Source organism: Anopheles coluzzii, chromosome 2 (genome assembly GCF_943734685.1).
Source record: "Anopheles coluzzii chromosome 2, AcolN3, whole genome shotgun sequence".
NCBI lineage: Eukaryota > Metazoa > Arthropoda > Insecta > Diptera > Culicidae > Anopheles > Anopheles coluzzii.
In genome coordinates this window covers 9,388,615-9,407,242 of record NC_064670.1, presented here as the reverse complement: position 1 = coordinate 9,407,242, position 18,628 = coordinate 9,388,615, and the positions used below count along the sequence as shown (strand labels likewise).

The window sequence follows — 18,628 nt, the reverse complement described above, 5'->3', positions numbered from 1 at the left end:
TTCATACGTACTCCCAGATAAAAAAAATGAACAAACGACGTCCAACTGTAGTTTAATAACAGACATTTTGAACATTTATTGACAGAAATATTTCAAGGCACGTTTACTGGAACAAATTCAAAAATACTTATTACTTAGATTAATTATGTTAATAATGTTTTATTTTATCATAATCTCGATACTCGATTTAAGCGAATTCGAGCCACGTAAATTTTTATTTTTGACAGTTCAGATATCAAACCAGTACAATTTTCTTCATCAAATTGTCAAATGATTTTTTTATTATTTTTTTTATTTTAAATCAACAAAAAGACATAAGTAATCGATTCTTTTAAACGAATTGCATAAAATAAGTTATAAATTACATAAATGAACTAAATTCAAGAAAAAAACATTAAAATTAAAGTATAATTTGGCTGTAAAACGTGATATTCGACGTACGCGAAAATCCGAGCTACGCGAATGCCTCCCGAACGCATTATTCGCGTCACTCGGGGAAAGACTGTATTTGCTATTATATAACTCTTTCGCAAAAAAACAACAATCCGTTTCAATAACCGTTGGTAATATTTCAAACTGCACTGAAAACTTTCAACCGGTCCCAAATGTTGTATGGGAATCCGAGCCAGCATGTGAAAACGCCCCACTGTGCTAGCGATTTGACAGCTAGCAGCTCCGACTTGCTACCTGGGAACTGTCTAACTTCAAACGTGTAGCAGCTGCTTAATAAACATTGTTTTTTCGTCAGCCGACGAAGGTGGTACGACTGACACTTGTGCCTATTGATTTTGCTTTCTGCAGAATTAATTTTTAGAGAGTTTCCTCTACTCCCGTGTGTGTGCCCCCCAATTGCTGGCGCTAGAGTGTTTCCTTTACTTCCAAATTCCATCGACTCCGTGCAACCAGCCGTGTTGCAGTGCATTGCCACCAGCGCTAGTGGCGTACGTTCCGAGCAGAAGGCGTGTAACGCGGCATGAATCAGTGGTGTGAATGATGAAACGATGAGCCTGTAAATAGTGGTGTGACTCCCGGTAGTGTTAATCTTCCTTCTGCCGTTCCCAGTGCTAGCTCCGTTTCCAGTCTCGAATGGTGGTTTAGCATAGTGTGTATGTGTGTGTATAGCGCATAGTAGCCGTACCGTAGCCGTGCATAGCAGTAGCGCACCCGCTGCCGGGTGTGTATTGAAAAGAAAGGCGTTCACCACAGTGTGCCCAGAGTGACGACAAAGTTGGTGTCCCGCAGCACACATCGACCGCGTTTTTGTCTCTTTCCGCGGGTGCGCTTTCAACCCCGGTCGCCGCAGTTACCATACCAGCAGCAGCACCAGCATGGAGATTGTGCGTGCCGTATCGGACACGTTCTGGTCGACGCGAGTGTGGCTGCCGCCGAACATCACCTGGGAAGACATACGGCCGGGTGTGCGAGCGGACGTGAACCATGCCGACTACCGGCACCTGATCTACCCGATACCGCTGGCCGCGGTCATTATCGTGCTGCGCTGGATTATTGAACGGTAGGTGGCGGTGCGGTGAAGAGAGGGAGTGGATGAAGGAGCAAAAAATTAAAACGCTCACGAAGGAAGGTGGAAGCAGGCCCGTGCGAGAGGGGTGCGGTTTTGGTGGCGATCGCGCGCACCCCGTACACATAACCTCAATCGCGCAAGAAAACCGTTTCTCTCTGTGTGTCCCGTTGTGCATGTGTGTGTGAGTGCGTGCATGTGCGAGTGTGTGTGTGTGTGGAAATATGGTGCGTTCAGTCAGCCTGCTGCGATGCCCCCTCGCTGTAGAAGCGCGAATTTTGGATCGATGTTTACACGCGGCGGTAGTGTTGCGGTCGATGGAAGGAGGAAGCTCTATCGTATCATTCCTGCTACGCGGTTACGCCCTTATAATTTCCGAAAATGGGAGAAATCAAGGAAAAAAGGGGGGGGGGGGGAGAAACGAGGCAAACCCCACGCTCTCTCTCTCTCTCTCGTCGCGTCATTCCCCCTTTCCCGTTGGGAGCAGCGCACTGCGAAGAATTGTCCATAATGCACCAAAGACGTGCGGCGGGACTGCAGTGTGTCAGAATGCATATGCTTGAGAAGGGGGAGAGTGTGTGCGAACACTGCACCCGCAATTGTATAGAATAGAAGAACAATTTGACAACCAAAATTTCGACCCGCTAACACTTGCCTTCGCGCTGAGTAAAGGGGCAAGTAATGTAAGAACAGCAACAACAACAACACACATAATCGATTCCCCCCCCCCCCCTCCCCCCCCCCCCCCCCCCCCCTGAGAGAGCATCTAGACATGAAGCAGGATGACGTTGAAATGCAAACACAAACATAAACCTTTCACACACTTCTAAATTTACGCATGAAATGAAGTAACAGAAGAAAAAACGAACGCGTACACTCACCAGAAGAAGGTGGCCTGAGAAAGGGTTGGTGGTGTGGTTCCGTTTAATTTTGTTTTTTTCCCCACTTCATTCGTTTCGAAACCGTTGTGCTTTCTCCGGGCCTCATTTCTACATTTCGCTCGCTCACAGTGTGTCTGTGTGTGTGCTCACTCTCTCTCTCTCTGCCTCTCTCGGCTGCTTTCAAGTGCATGGTTTATGTTTATGCCGGTTCGCCCTGACAATGCACCAAGCAGCAGCAGCAGCAGCATGCTTGGATCGATCGTACCGGCGTGACGATGATAGGGCGGCGGCATAAGGGATGCATGAATCGGTCGACTGTTAAAATCTTTCTGAGCTGGAAAGATCAATTGGTTGACCTCATTGATAATGGTATTCTCAGATAATTACGATTATTTAATGGTGAACTTCGAACCATTAAGGACAAACTCATTCGGACATGTATGAGGACCAGTAAGGGCAAAATGTTTTTTTCTTAGCAATGCTCTTAATTTTATTTATTTTTATTATATTTTGTAGATTGTACTCGAAATGACGCGTCGACAATGTGGGCTGGCACACACACACATACACACACAAACTAACTAGTGAACAATTCGGAGCAAACATATGCCGAGCATGGAAACACGAAATTCGAACAGGAAAAAAAACCCGCTTAAACCATGATCCATCACCACATGCGATGCGATAAGAATCGTTGACTTCGACCTCCAACGGTTCATTATCACCACCACCACCGCTACCACCTCCTTTGCAAATCCGATCTTCAGTTGGTTTCCAACCCAACACCCCTGGTTCGTGTTCCACCCACTAGACATCCGACGAGACATCGAGCGGTTTTCGCGTGTCTTTACCACCACCACCATTTACTAGCGTCATCTCATGCATAATACGCTTGCCCTCGCGCGTCCGCTTCTATCGCCGGCCGGAGTCTCAGTACGTACCTGATAATGGGTAATCTAATCATTCAAAAGTCGTGCCAAACGCTTGCAAAACGCTTCCCAACAAGTGTATGATCGTACAGCAGCAGCAGCAGCAGGCGACCGAGCGACCGGGCATGTCGTCAGAAGGCGACCGTACAGAACGTGTATGAAGCTTATTGATGATGGTAGAAACGTTACGCAATATGTGGATGATGGGGGGGGGGGGGGAGAGGAGGAGGAGGAGGTTGGCTGGTGCACGGTTACGCGTGTCATCGTCATTCAGTCATAAACTGAACCTTGATTGGCCGGAGGGATGGAGAGAGGAAAAATAGGAAAAAGGGGAAGCAAAACGGTATCGGTGTTGATCGTTGTGCAAATTGTTGTAAATGTATTTATTTGTTACTTTAGTTCGGCATGTTTATAAACAGGCCACTGGTGAATAGTCATAATCGGTGTCTCGGTGAGTCACACGATTCACACGAGGTTATCATTCGTCATCAATAACGCTTAGTTTACATTCTCCCCCCTTCTTGGGTCACGATGAGTAAGGTCCCACAAATGTGCTTCGTCACAAATGCACCCCAGATCCAAGTATGTGGGGGTTTGTCTAGTCACGTCATAGATGGTTAGGGTTACCGGCCGAAATCTACTAATAGCCGGAATGATTTTGTAGTACAATTGTATTTGGGGAAATGCTGAATATCAATCATGTTTTAGCAGCGAGTCATTCGATCTATAACAATATGCTTATCAGCATGAGTAGACAGCCTCTCCAAAATTTGCCCCTTTTATCGGCTTTGCTTATCGTTCGATCGATCCTTATCTTGCAGCTTTAAGGAGAGACGTAGAACGCCAACAGTGTAACAGCGACAATGCATTTTTGCTTCGGTACTTCAACCCATTAGTCAACCGCCACCGAAGGACCGAACGTTTTTGGAAGCGTTTGCCAGTTTATACAAACTGTTTACTGTTTTTTGTTTGTGTGTCAACACCCTGTACACTCATTTAAAAAGTACACATTGCCCTGTCGGATACAAACTTGCACTGTGTCTGCATTGCGGTGAATATATGTATTCGCTTGCTTTCAAATAGCAACTGGTTTGTTTTGTTTTTGTATTGTAAATTACACAAAGCAGTTATTACAGGGTTTGCTAGGAGTTCTCATAGCTGTGGGACACTTCTTTGACTCTATCTTATTGGAAGTAAAACTTATACGGGTGGGAATTGGACTGTATGGCATCCTTATTCGACAGGCTCTTTGGAAATTCTTATTGGATGTGTCCAAAAACTGTGCTATAGAGTCCAATTAACATGGCATAAAGTTCCTTTCCCGCAAGAAAGAGTTAATAAAGTGTCCCACAACAATGAGAACTCCTGTAAAACCCTGTAACATCAAATGGTGAAAAAACGAAAACAAATGTCTTTTTTAGATGTTATAATAAGCTATGTGTAGGCAAAATCGTTCATCCACCATCTTAAAATATCTCATTTAATACGATTCATAGCTACTGCGCTTCTTTTGGTGCTCAAATATTAGTTATTTCACTGACTACGACAGGGACAATATCAGCTTATAGCTATAGTGTCCTTCGCGGGCCCGCCCCATTATCTTGTAGCGCATATTTCAACGAGACTCGCATCTTATCAGCCAGGCGATAAATGCGCTTATGAACACCGAAGAACAATTTGTACAGAAGCCTCGTTGTATGTGGGTGTGTGTGTGTGTTCCAACCATACCTTGCGCACATCGTTTTCGGTTGCATCATGTGTAGTGCACGTTCAGCATTATCGTGCATTATTCTACGCTTTAGTGGCCTATAGCGAAGGAGGAAGAGTGTCCCCAGACACAAACACCAACCCCGTACGAATGGCGCTTTCTTATCGCTTTTCCACCATCGCTCATGCTTACTGATCATAAAATTCGGGTAAAAAGCAAGAATATTGTGTCCCCATTAGCTTTTGGATGGATAAGGCTTTACGTTTCTTTACGATCCAAATCGGCCCACCCGAAAGATAAGCGCGAGGTGGGCCGGCAGGTATGTTGAGGAAAGGTTTAGCCAGGAAAAAAGCGGGCCAACACACGTCAACACATCGTTTGGTGAGTCGCGCGTCGGGTCAGCACAGTCCGGAAGGGTGTTTTTGACGCATTCGCCAAGCAAAGGCTCGACCTCCATCGGTACAGATGTGATCCGCTTTTGCCTCTTTTTTTTCGTAGGCTATACACGCGTTTGCAGACATTGCACCCAGAGCTACACTCTTAAAAATTTTTGCCGAATCTCGGTTAATTTTTGCCGAGATCTGCACAACTGAGATCTCGGCAAAGATCTCGGTTAAATTTCTGTTGCCGACATCTCGGTTAATTTCATTTTGTTTTGACGTTTACGTTTAACCGAGAATTTCGGTTAGAGCAAATCGAGATTTCGGCTAAATATAAAAACATTTTATTTTTATTTTAGTGATTTTATTTGCGTATCAAATGGGGTTTTTTGATGTGATGGAAAGTGTTGGGACAAGCGCCGATTCAACCGCCGGATGGGGTACAGCGTTTGGATGTGGTACCGGTACAGGAAAATGAGCCGGACAAGGAGCGGGCACTGGTACAGGCACGGTTCTGTAAAGCGGGCAGAGTGAAACAAGTCTGAGTGAACCCTTTTTAGATTTCATGTGATCGAGTGTTGATACTTACCTCGTGTAGGTGACCGGAAATGAATCCTGGAAGTTTGAACGGTCTGGCAAAGGTTGAACCAACCGGATTAGCTTCCACATCTGATCCTTGAATAGGGACTGCTCCGAGCGACGCTCTGAAGAGCACCGGTTGCGTGCGCTGATGGAGTTTCCTAGCCCCAATACCGCTCCATACCTGTGCTCGATCGCACGCTACTGATTCTCGTTTTTTCACGCTGAGAGACTCATTTTCACTTTTTTTTTATTTTTTTTATTTTACATCACAACATCACTCCGAAAGGTGTTCGTTTCATTAGCACGAGATTAACAGAATGGCGAATGACAGATAGAATACCGAGCCTCGGCTAATCCAAGTAGTAAAGCTGAAATCTCGGTTATTTTGACGGATTATCTCAGTGACAGCAGTGTTAACGTATGTGCTCGGCATGTTGTGTTGCCGAGTTTCGGTTCAAATATTTATTTAACTGATATTTCAGTTTTAAATGGTACTGATTTTCGGCTACTGGGTTTTTTCAACTGACATATCAGCAAGAATCGAAAGAGCCGACGGATTTCGGCAGTTTTTTAACCGAGGTCGTGAAATATTTTTAAGTGTGTATCATGCGATAGGAATGTTGTGGATGGATACATGCACCGAATGGCGCGTACGCTTTTTAGGCTTGGGGGTTGTCGTTACCAGGCCACGGCGCAACACCTGTAGTATGGCGTTGTGTTTTTTAATCACCAAAAAAACCTCAACTATGACGATCGGTTTAGCTCTCTCTCTCTCTCTCTCTCTCTCGCTCGTTTCGTGGAAGTTTATTGGTGGTAAGGAGGTTATTTTTTTCGCACACCCATCCTACACTCAATGCGTTTCATACCAACTGAGTGTGATACGTTATCGGACGTAATAAAACCGTTTGGATGGGGATGGGGTTTTTTTTTTGAGAATCTTCTTCCTGTGCGTGATTGTTGTGACTGAATCATACCGTATCAGCACGAGGAGCCGAATTCGTTGGCCCCCCTACTATTCCCCACATGGAGACACCCGAGCACGTTGTATCAATATCAATCAAATGGTCTTAACCTTTATGCCAAGGTGTACTCCCCATGCTTTATTCCGGTTTGACCATAAGGGAGAGTAGCATATTATGGTCCCTCTGATATGCACAAGGGGGGCGACCATAGTTTTGGTAGTGTACTGCCTATTTAGACATAATGCAGGGTTTTCCAGGAGTTCTCATAGCTGTGGGACACATAATTGACTCTTTCATACGTGAAATGAACATAATGTAATGTGAATTGGACTCTATAACACCATTGTTGAACAAATCCAATAGCAATTTCCTGGAAGCCTGTCCAAAAAGTGTGTCAGAGTCCAATTTCCAACACGTGAAGTTCACTTCCAATAGGAAAGAGTCCAGGAAGTGTCCGACAACTATGAGAACCCCTGGTAAACCCTGTAATCAAGAATTGGGAAATGTTTTAAACCCCGAAACCCTGATAAGGGCCTAAAACTGTGATGCATCTTGTATGCAGCAAATGATTTGGGTTCAATCGTTACAACCAATTAATGATTTTAAACCAATATGTATAAGAAATGTTTTTAAATATATTTAAACATCCCTAAGCTAAATCGTTTCCTATGCGTTGTGTCTTTGTAGATATTGGATTGCACCGGTCGGTAAGGCGCTCGGTATCAAGAGCACAGGACCAAAGCCACCGAAACCAAACAAAGTACTGGAGGCGGCATACAATGTCAACGCCCGGCTAAGCCACAAAACGGTAAGGATCATTGGGGGTCTTTCGATTGCAGCTGTGTGTGTGTGTTAAGATGGCCATGTAGCAGCAGCGGATGGCCCACAATGTTGCGGACGGCAATGTATAGGTTACACCCTTGATGTTTGCACACATTTCGTAAAGCGGAAAGCATTTCTCAAGCGTAATGAATATTCATTGGTCCATACCCGTACCCAATGCCATGTGTGCTTTTGCCAAGCACAGGAGTGTGTGCTGACCACAAAACTCTGCCCTAACATCGAACAACAACGCTGTTTTTTGGCAAAATGACGGCGACCTACGGCGTTTGTACCCGCGGGCCACATGAATTAAGCATAACTACACCGCGCATTGTGCCAGCCCCAAAAAGAAACAGAACGGTTAAGGTTAAGAAAAGCCAAACGGACATGTTCTGAACTGAAAACAACCATTTGATGGTGGTGGTGGTGGTGTGTATGTGTTCGATTACATTTCACTTCTATGTTTGTGTGTCGGGTTTGAATCATGCTCGTGCCTCGTGTGCCTTCCGAGTGCCGAATCGAATGAATCAATTTCTGTAGCACACATCGTTCGACCGGAAGTGATAAGCTGCTTCATTGCACCGTTTCGTCGCTGCTGCTATCTGCTCATTTCCGGCGCTGTTGTAGGATCGCGCTTGAACCGGCTTGTAAACAGTATTTACTGGCAGGCAGTGCGTGGGAGATAGAGAGAGAGAGAGATTAAAGATTTGGAGCAAGAAATTGCTCCGGATGTCCGGATGTGTCCCACAAACACAAAAGGGTTTAGGAGAGGTGAAGAGGGAGAGGGAAAGAACACCACGAGGTGTCGACGATTCGGTATTCGGCTCCCATCCACCCCCCCCCCCCCCCCCTCCCCCTATACTGATGGGGCCACCCACGTGGTTAGTGTTGGATTGTTGATTGATAAAGAGTCTGGTGGTGGTGGTGGGTGGACGGTGGTACCTTGATGGCGGTGCGATAAACGGAACTGAACCGATTGGACGTTGTTGGGGGTTTTAGTTTTCCTAACGATCGATTAAAACCCTTTGAACATACAGAAAGAGAAGTAAATGCAACAGTAATTACACTCCGTCACGAAAGGGGGAAAACACAAACACAAACCCTCTTTCCAGTGTTGAGCGCGAGGTCATAATGCAACTTGCTGGCACAATCTGTACAGTTTGCTACAAACTGTTGCAGTCGCACAACAGAAAAGAGTGCTTTATTTCGTGGTGATTTTAATGTTACCCCGTTGTAGTAGTTAGTTTCCCCTGTATAATAGCGTTAATGTGTCGTCGCATGAAGAACAGTACGCTAGGGAGTCCCCCCCCCCCCCTCCAGCAACGGACTAGCTAGCACTGTAGATCGATAAGAGCTGGTCCAGTTAATCACGCAAAAAGCCTGTTCAGAACTCGGCTCGGTGTTTTCGGTCACAACACCGTCCGTGGTGCCAGTCAGTCCAACCGGCCCCGCTTATCGTTGGATCGAAACGACAGCGCGCACTCCTAATGACGCCAGCGGTGTCCTTTTCTCTGTTGGCACACGGAACACGGTGCGAATGGATACGGCAGCAGTAGATTTAATGCTAGCTTCTTTTGGGGCGAAACGCGATTTTAGGAAAACGTACACCGAAATATGTTTTTGTTGTTACAATTACAAACCGTCTGCCACACCAAAGCGGACCACAACTCTCTCGATGTGCTTTTTGGGTGTTTTTGGGAAGCCTTACAATATTGGTACTGGCGTCGTTTTGGTTTGTCCCGAAACCTTAACACTGCCCCGTGTTATAGGGTCTTATTGATCAACTGGCTGCAACGACATGATACACCAAATTTCCTCGCTTGTGTTGCGCTCACCAATCCGAAGGGATTCGCCCTTTTTGCGTGTAAATTTAAATAGTTAGCCCATTTCGGCACGCTCTGTCGACTGATTCACAACGCAAAAGAACGCAAATTACGGCTAGAATAGTATTATATTTAGCGTATCCTCTGAAATTGATGTAAATTTATGCACACCAATCGTGGCTAGTGTGGAGGATGGAATAATTGATTGCAATTGCAAGTGTTCTAAATTGGAAGCTCTTCACAACCAAGCTAAACATAATCTTGGTGCTGGTGTGCGCATATGAATATGAATAAAGATGTAGATTGGATTCCTTTGGTTCTATTTCAGGCAAGGGGAGTGTAAAGTAAATCAAAAAGAGCAAGAGGCAAAACTCATTGTGGACGCACATTTTTGTTCTTCAAAATAGCTGCCCCATCAGCTGCTTGTTGGCATAAAAATTTGGAATAAAAATCCTACATGGTGCGAGCCACGGGGGAAACTGCACTTGCGACGAAACAATGCTTCGCTTCTGCATACAGCAGCGTATAAGGTTGTGTGGAAGTAGACTAAAGGAAACAACGCAACTTGTGGGGAACCTGTCGTCTCCAAATCAAACAGCACCCCTTTCCACTGTTATCCGCTGCGCTATGTCCAGCCACCAACACTGCCATTCCGGGAGCAACTTATTGGCCACCGTCGTCATAACGATATCACTGACGCTTACGACGCTCAACGACGCTCAACGACGGCGGCGGAAAACGTGGAATTTACGTCGATAGAATATTTAATCTGTGGTCTGTATGTCTGGCTTCGCTCCCTTATGTGCCTCTCTGTCGCGTGATGGAACAAAACACACAATCTCGCGACCGAGTGCCAATGTGCCAATAGATGGAAAAGAGAAGGTGCTTGGGTGTGTGTGTGTGTGTGTGTGTTGTTTCTCTGTGGTTTATAGCGCGGATAGTGGTCTCGTATCACCCTTCCCGCACACTTTACACTTCGTGTAGAGTAGGTGACGCGGATTGTTGGTAGAAGCGCAACAGTACAGCCCCGATATCCTCCGCGCACATTAAAGCTGCCGTACGAACGAGCAAATGCTCTAATGTCACTATCTTGCCCGGATATATCTTTCTCTCGTTTGTTTTTATTTTTATTGCGACAATGAAATTGACGAGTGCTCTCGAACGCTTCTCCTCGTCACAACTCACACCACAACTGTGGCAGTGGAGGACAACATCTCGTGTAAATTGCGCGAAAACTGCACCGGAGGTTGTCGTCGTGATCGCGCGATCTACTACGCTCATGATGGCATGATGGGGGTTTTTTTTTGTGTTTATTGTATGCTAGAACACACGAAGTGATTACGGCCCCTAGAGGATTATGTAAGCAGACGGACGGGGCCTTACTGGCACGCGCTCCCTGCTTGTTGGGTGAAACGATACTCGTTTGAGGTAGTGATGGGTAAAGTGGGCAAACATCTGGAGTCGACTCCGATCCGATTCCGAATGTTTCGGGACCGACTGTGGAAGGTAGGTCCGCTTACCATTATCTGGGGTCATTCGGAATCGCCCATATTCGTCTGGAGTCGGAATCATCCGGTGTTTTCCAAAGTCATCCGGCATCCAAAGTCATCCGAAGACATCCAGAGTCGTCCGGAGTGGTGCGGAGTCGTGCAGAGGCATTCGTAGTCATCCAGAGTCATCTGGAGTCATCCAGAGTCATCTGGAGCCATCTAGAATTGTTCGTGGTCTTCCGGAGTCGTCCGGAGTCGTCCTGAGTCGTCTGGAATCATCCGGAGTAATCTGGAATCGCACTTAGTCTTCCGGAGTGTTCCGGAGTAGTTCGAAGTCATCCGGAGTCGTCCGGTATCGTTCGGAGTCATCCAGAGTCATCCGGAGCTATCTGGAGTCATCTGGAGTCATTTGGAATCGCCCGTAGTCTTCCGGAGTCATCCGGAGTCGTCCGGAGTCATTCGGAGTCGTCCGATGTCATCTGGAGTCGTCCGGAGTCATCCGGGGTCGTCCGGAGTTATCCGGAGTCATCCAGAGTCATTCAGAGTTGTCCGGAGACGTCGTCCGGTGCAATGTTTTTATGGTCAGGCTTTTCATACCTGACGCACAAGGCAAAAAAGGGGAAAAGAAAACCACGAAATTGAATGTTTCCGGCCGACTCCGACTCTGACACCTGGACTTCTTCGACTCCAGCCGACTCCGGATGACTCCGGACAATTCTGGATGACCCTGACTCCGGGCGGAACTAGTGGACTCCGGTTCTGCCGGAGTAAGAATCGGACTAACAATAGCTAGAGTCGGATCTGAGTCGTAGGTGCGCTCCAAAGAGCACACCACTAGTTTAATGGTGCTCTATGCTCAGCTGTATCGCGTGTCGCATACAATGAGGCTCGATCAGAAATGATGCACTAAAGGATTTCCTATGTTGAATCATATGGTTTATAAGCTGAAGAGTTACAAATGTTTCTCATTCGTAGATATCCCAGAGAGACAAAGAACTAACATTGAAAACAAAATGTCTACCACAACTCTGATGGACGCGAATTGTGAATGAACCGAGATAAATCCAGAATAATACATATTTGATGTTTTTTTTATTTCCTACCTACAAGAGACCTTGCTACGCGCTCCAAGAACAACAGTCGTGAAATGGTCCAATAGCGCTTTGCTAATGAAATTATCATGCCTGCCCATGGAAAGGGCCAGTCCCCGACAGTGTATTCACTACTTTCACTTGATTTCTCCTCAGCCGACAAAAGCCAACCGTCAGAGGGCACCAGAAGGGTTAGCTGGACCGTCGCACACGTCACTAGCTCATCAATAAATACTGCTAATGACGGTTAAATTTAGGGCTCGACCATCCAAACGTCCTCAGTCGGGGGGACAGGTTAGTTTTTGGTTTGCTCTCCCGAACTCGCTTGTTAGGGGGGTCGTTTGTCGGAGTTTTGTTTTCTATTTGACGTAGCAAAAATTGTATTGATTTTTTTTGTTTTGATTTTGATCCGTTGGATGTGTATGGTGAATGTATGCTTTCACCTGGCTGGAAGTTTTATCCCAAAAAAAAAAACAACTCCAAACTGAACCACAATCCAAACGTGCCCAAAATACAGCTGCAAACGGTTGAAATTAATTAAAATCTTTATTACCCATTCTCCCCCATTTACCCAGCCACCGCCGTCGCCGCCGCTTTCACGTTGAAACTGTCCTCAACAAATTGCTTTGGCACTGCTGCTCCAAGACATAGGCAATACCCAAAAGTAGTCTCTTTCTCGAAATACGAAGCACGCGCTGCTACCAACAACAAGAAAAACATGGAATACTTTCTTTCGCAACCGTTTTGCTGCAGCGTGCGACTTGAAGCCGTCATAATTCGAAGCGCCAAAAATACTCCCATCAATAAAGCATTTCCTAACGCACGCTCTCAACCAAAACTACAAACAAAGCGAAACAAATGCTGGGCAGCAAAAGAGCAACACCTACCTCCCCTCCCCCTGCCCGATATTTATGGTACGAATGGCGATAATGTTCACATTCTACATATCATCAGCTCTTGTTGACCTCTGCACACACGCTGTGCTGTAAGCGCGCATCGGATTCTAGTTGATGGGAGGGACGGTGCTTGTGTTGTCTGCGTGCTGCGTATCTGTTTTTGTAGACGTGATCGTAAACGCGGAATTCAGTCCAGCAAAAGCTAGCAGAGCGGGAAGGTGCGATGGCGGAATGTGCTACATTTCTGGAGCATGACGCGATTCTTGTCCACCGTCCACCGGTTGTGGAACCGGGCCCCCCGCGACTTGTGGCACCGAATAGAACGAAACAATTAACAGAGTGTTAGAAAGTCGCGCATGAGGGAATGATAAACAGATCAGGGAGAGAAAGAGATACGTATGTTGATTAATGTCTTGATTTACAAAACCATTCTCAAGCGTTCGTTTAAAACGATCGCATTTAGTGGCACTAGTGGTTTTGCCCCGTAGATTCATTGCCCTATTCCAAATTTGAAAATTATATAAAAGGATGGGTTTTTATTGTGCTCACTGCATACACCAAATTGTCGTTCGTATACGTGGATTTGCCTCCCCTTTTTAATCATGCTGCTGATGATCGAATGATCACAACCCGACTAGGCAGTGGGCAGCACACCACCTGGCGAGCGGGGCCATACACTACACAAACGTTTCCCTTTAGCTTTCACTGTTTATGGTTTCCTTGCGCAGCACCAAACGGCTGCGCTGGCTTCCTCCTACTGTTTATTATTCCAGCAACGGAATCCCTTGCCAGTAAATCGAAATGCCAACACAAAAATTCCAACTACCACGCACGCCGGCCGGGCAGGGGTACTGTTTTGGGGTTTTTGTTGTTGTTGACTTCCGATTGGTTTTGTCCTCTGCAACCCTTTTTTGTTGTTGTTGTTGTTGTTGCAGCAGCGATGGATAAAACGTCTCCAATAGGAGGACAAACTCTCGCTTGTTTGCATGGCTTCGTTGTGATTCCAAAAGCTCCGAAGGTTCTCAATTGCTTCTCACGGTTGATTTGGCTTCTCCTTTTCTTCTTTTTCTTTTTCTTTTTGGCCCCACCCAGACGATGCGATTGATGAAGCAGGTGGATTTGAGCGAGCGACAGATCGAGTACTGGTGGAGACGCCGCCGGGCCCAGGACAAACCGACGACGCTGGTCAAGTTTTGCGAAACGTCGTGGCGATGCATCTACTACACGTACAGCTTCATCTTCGGCAGCATCGTGATGTGGGACAAGCCGTGGCTGTGGGACATCAAGCAGTGCTGGTACGGCTACCCGCACCAATCGGTCACGAACGACATCTGGTGGTACTACATGATCTCGATGGCGTTCTACTGGTCGCTGACCGCGTCCCAGTTCTACGACGTCAAGCGGAAAGATTTCTGGCAGATGTTTGCCCACCACATGATCACGATCCTGCTGATGGCGCTCAGCTGGGTGTGCAATCTGCACCGGGTCGGCTCGCTCGTGCTGCTGGTGCACGATTGTGCCGACATCTTCCTGGAGGTACTGGGGGTTTTTCCCCTTCCCGTTAAGGCCCGTTGTAAAAATGAACCACTTTTTAATAACCATTTGTTTCTTCACCCGTTTGTTCTCACAGTCCGCTAAGCTGACGAAGTACGCACAGTATCAGAAGGTGTGCGACACCATCTTTGCCATCTTCACCGTCGTGTGGATCGTGACGCGGCTGATGCTGTACCCGCGCATCATCTACAGCTCGTCGGTGGAGGCGCCCCAGATACTGCCCATGTTCCCGGCGTACTACATCTTCAACACGCTGCTAATACTGCTGCTCGTGCTGCACATATGCTGGACGTATTTGATCGTGCAGATTGCAGTGAAGGCGATCAAATCGGGACAGGTTGGTTGTCCATCTCTTCAGTCAACGACTTCCATCGGTTAACAATTCCATTAATATCTATCTCCTTCCCCTGTTTGTTTGCAGATGGAGGGCGATGTGCGGTCCAGCTCGAGCGAGGAAATCTCCGACAGCTCGGAAAACTCGCGCCCGGTGCTAACGAACGGTGGTACGCCGAAGAAGCAGCCGAGCAAGAACGGAACGACGACGGCGAACAGCGTCAGTGCTTCCCCGAAGAAGAAACAATAAAACAACAAAACCCGTGTGTAGCACCGACGCAACGACGACCGGCCTTTGGTGTGGGTCGGGGCTTTGGCCACTCAAGGCCGCCACCTATAGAAGTGCATGCATCACGGCAGGGGTGCCACCAGCAGAGGCGGTGGGGTGGCACGCGTATATCATCACGTAGCTGGCGAATGCGTCCCACGCGTAACGCATTCCCTAAACACACACACAGAAAACACACGAAAAAAAAGAACAAAACAAAACGCATTACACGCATGTTACTATTGGGTTTTGTATCATGCTGAGAGTAAAAGAAAAACAAAACCGCATCATGTTACACTACCGCTGCATTATATAGTATAGTCGATCGTGGACGTGTGTGTTTGCACGTGCTGCGAGGAACCTAGAACCCTTGGAGAACTAGCTGCATACGATGCAGCCAGGGTGCAACGCTACTATACCTAAATCCCCAGTTTCTCTTACCCGTTTAGTTAAATAGTGCAGAGGAAACGGAACGGATTGATGATAGATTTAACCAGCAAAGAGTAGGGAAGGCTTCGTAAAGGATCGGACCGGACGAACGGATGTACCAGCTCCGCACCAGGGGTTCACATTGTTTTCTTTATTTCCGTTTTTCTTCCTTCCTCTAGGGTACATTTAAACGAGATAGGATTATGGAGAAGCAGCTCCTTCCCCTGTGTTTTGCTGTAAGAAGAAATTGTACTGCAGGATTATTTGTGAACAAAGAAGAAACGCATTAGAAAAAGAAAGCAAAACGGTGGAAGTGTAATTGAAACTGAAATCAAACACACAGCGCAGAAGCTAGAGATAAGTATTTATTAGCTAAGTAAATCGTTAGTAGAAGCGGCGAGCGGCAGCTCGCAGCTGCAAAATGGGGTGGAAAACCAGTGGTTGAATTTGCAACAAAAGCGACACAAATATCGTGAGTGTGTTGATTGATCGTGTTTAGCTGAAGGGAAAGCGAATGATAGGGGAGAAAAGTACACAAAGTAGTACATACGTAAACACAGCAAATGTTGTTAAGGCTGGCGCGTGTGCGCGTTTGTGTTGCAACAAACGAGCTCTAACAAAAAGAGGAAACAAAAAAACGGGACAAAATCAGTAATAAATATAGTTTGAAAGTGACAATGAAAAGCAAAAAACGCGAAGGGTTGTGGAGTAAAAAAAAATAGTCCCAAAACGGTCATTGCAGATTGCAGATCGCGTTGCTTACGGCAATTTTGCTCTGCCCTTATTTGTAGCAACAATTTCCGCATTTCCGCACACATTCCGCATTAGCAGCTGCCCTATTTTGCCTTCTCTCTCGTGTGTTGTATTTTGGTTTGCTGATTAAGGGTTTTTTTTTTTGTTATAAAAGATAAAGGATAAAACGTGGCATTAGTGACGAAGCGCAGTCGACATGTTGAAATATTTAGCTAGATATTTCGTAGATCGTTTAAGCGAGCGTGTACCAAATACTCGACGATTTAAATGGTGCTCTGGTGATGATGATGATGTGCTTGCTTTTGTGGTATCTTCGTTTTGTACTAAAAGATGTAATTCATCAGCTGCGCGTCCCGTTTCTATCCTCAATAACCAGCAAACATGCTGGGGCTTCTGCTCTTGAGCGCGTGAATGATCAGTCAAATCAGTTAATGGTATGTTGTCTCGTTGAGGGCGGTGGGCGTCCTATAGTGCGCCGACTCTGCGCTGTTTTCATTCACTCTACCAAAGTTTATGTTTACTGTACTCTGGAATATGATGATCGTTAGGATGGTCGCACCGGTAACTCACGCGCGGGCGGATGGAAATCGAGAAAAAGGACATCGTTGTATCGTGTTTGATCGAACGATCGCATAGTGTGTGAGTGTGTGTGTGTGAAAAGATAGTGCCCCCTCCAAAAAAAAAAACAATATAAATATCCTTCATAAGACTGCATAGCAGAATAGAGAGGAAGAACTCCTGTGCAAAGAGGAAAAGGCACCGCGACGCGATGCTGGTTGCAGTGGGTGATAGGTGTGAGGCATGAGGCAAATGGGAATGAAACAGACGAACAACGCGAGAAAAAGAGCTAGCTATATGTAGGTAAAAATAGTAAAAAAGTGTTTTACAAATTACAAGAGATATTCACGATGAGTCGACGAAAGTCTTCGTCATTTTTGAAATCTTCGCTTGAGTGTCCTTACTGAAAAACAAACCCCTATAACGAACAACCTTTTTATCCTGTTATTTTTTCTTCCTCTTTATCATCATATACCAGCTAACTGCATTCGTACTACAAATGGGGGAAATGTTCAGTTCCCTCACACTCCATTACCATCACCTTTTTCGATCGGGGTTTTCTTCGCTGCTGCTCGAGAGCATGTAATCGAAGCAACCCGCGGCGCTCTCCATACCAGCTAGTTTTAGATAAATGTTCATCATTAACGCATTATTAACAGCAAAAACAAACGTGTATATGCTTAGGAAAAAGTCCTCTTCTGCAAAAGTGTCGCTAGAACAGGGATAGGACACGTACGTGTAGTAGACGAGAAGGGGTAGAAAGGGAAGCCGTTTACCGTTTTGGGCGTGAGTGCGTGTGTGTGAGAGAGGAAGGTGGAAAAGAATGCAAATGGTGTTAGAAGAAATCACATCACGTCGCGAGAAAATCAGTAAATCAGTTAAAACAAAATAAAACAAAATCAGTTTCCCGGGAACAAGTAAATGAGCTGTGTGTGTGTGTACGTGTGCTTCTGTATTTTACAAGGAATCACTGTAAGTAAAAACACTCCCTGCATGCATGCTGCTGTGCGAGCAAAACGTGTACGCAACCATAAGGTGCATTACTCTACCCAGCCACAGGGTGGTTCATCGCTATTAGTGATAGGTAGTCCGGGGCGGAGTGATGGATCAACTCGGACTCCGGATCATAACCGGATTCGGCTTCGCATCAGTCCGGATCAGTTACGATACAGTATTATCATTTATTTCTGTTTTAAATATTTCTTTCTTGCAATAATACCATTTACCTTTTCCGTCAGATTAAAAAAAAATCTTTTTCCTTGTACTTCCCGTATACTTCCCATTACATTTAATCAAAATTAAAATAGCCTTACTGTTTTTGCACCGCCAACTTAAACTACTCGCCCGTACTCGACCAGACTCGTTCGGACGCTTCCAGGTCCATCCGGATTGATCCAGACAGTTCCGGATTCGGAGTCAATGACTCCGCAGGCTTTCCACGCACCCCATCCTTGGTCGCAAAAATCTTGGGCGCATAATCCTTGGTCGCAAAATTCTTGGTCGCAAATATCTTAGTCACAAAGTACTTGGTAACAAATATCTTGGTCGCAAAATCATACCGATTCCGGAAAAATGGTATCTACCCATTACTAATCTCTATTCTATAGTTAATTTTCTTTCCATGCATGGGGACACATACAGAGACACACA

At 46.0% G+C, this 18,628-nt stretch overlaps 1 protein-coding gene across 1 annotated transcript; it reads left to right on the top strand.

Annotated features, from left to right (window-relative positions):
* The first annotated feature begins 724 nt into the window (after nt 1-724).
* LOC120953999 (ceramide synthase 6) lies at nt 725-17,903 on the top strand. Its single transcript, XM_040374487.2, has 5 exons — nt 725-1,513; nt 7,649-7,769; nt 14,176-14,619; nt 14,714-14,974; nt 15,059-17,903. The coding sequence occupies exons 1-5, from the start codon at nt 1,329-1,331 to the stop codon at nt 15,218-15,220; spliced, it is 1,173 nt and encodes a 390-aa protein (XP_040230421.1). The 5' UTR covers nt 725-1,328; the 3' UTR covers nt 15,221-17,903.
* Nucleotides 17,904-18,628: the final 725 nt, after the last annotated feature.